Source organism: Trichechus manatus, unplaced genomic scaffold, assembly GCF_000243295.1.
Source record: "Trichechus manatus latirostris isolate Lorelei unplaced genomic scaffold, TriManLat1.0 scaffold00029, whole genome shotgun sequence".
Lineage (NCBI taxonomy): Eukaryota > Metazoa > Chordata > Mammalia > Sirenia > Trichechidae > Trichechus > Trichechus manatus.
In genome coordinates, this window is record NW_004443965.1 from 16,393,588 (window position 1) to 16,394,223 (window position 636).

General features: G+C 73.1%; 1 protein-coding gene across 1 annotated transcript in view; it reads right to left on the reverse strand.

Moving 5' to 3' along the window:
* The window catches only part of MAST4 (microtubule associated serine/threonine kinase family member 4), a 755,237-nt gene extending 755,095 nt beyond the window's left edge, over positions 1-142 (reverse strand). The window contains exon 1 of the mRNA XM_023729575.1: positions 1-142. This exon is cut by the window's left edge and continues 209 nt beyond it. Within this exon, the coding sequence (XP_023585343.1) occupies positions 1-142 (142 nt within the window).
* Positions 143-636: the final 494 nt, after the last annotated feature.

The following is a 636-nucleotide window of genomic DNA, read 5'->3' on the forward strand; positions in this document are numbered from 1 at the left end:
CCCCTTCCTCAGACAGAGTTTCTGAACCCGACGAGACGGCCGGCGAAGATGCTGCGGCCGCCTCAGGAGCAGGAGTCCGGGCGCCGTGGCTGCTGCAGCTGCGGGGCACCGGCTCCGGTGCCTCAGAAACTTTCTCCCCCATTTCCTTCTCTGGCCCAAAGTGCTGCCCGAGGGGCGACCGCGCGCAGCGCGCACTCAGCACCTCCGGAGGGAGCGGCAAGCTGCTCGGTTCCGGCTCGCTCTCGCTGTCGCTCCCGGGATGCGGGGAGCCCCGCCGGCGGCTACATGGCCGCGGCGGGACCAGAGGAGCGCGCCGCCAAGTTAGCAGCAGTCCGGGCCCGGCGGCCGACGGGGGCTTCCGCGCGCGGGCACATGCCGGCTTGGGTCCTCTCCCAGAGCCCCACCGTCCTCCCGCGCTGCGCCGGAGCCGTGGGTACTGCGGTTTCTCAGGCAAAACCTGCCTCGGGGACGGAGCGGTGCCGGCGGAGGAGACAAGCAGCCCGGAGAGCCAATGGCAGGGCAGGCGCGCCAGTGGGCGGAGGCTGCACCGCCCCGAGCCGCGCGGGCGTCAGGTAGGGGGCCGACCACCGGATCCCGCAGAAGCGCAAGGGGCCTGGGAGACGCGGACGGGACGCG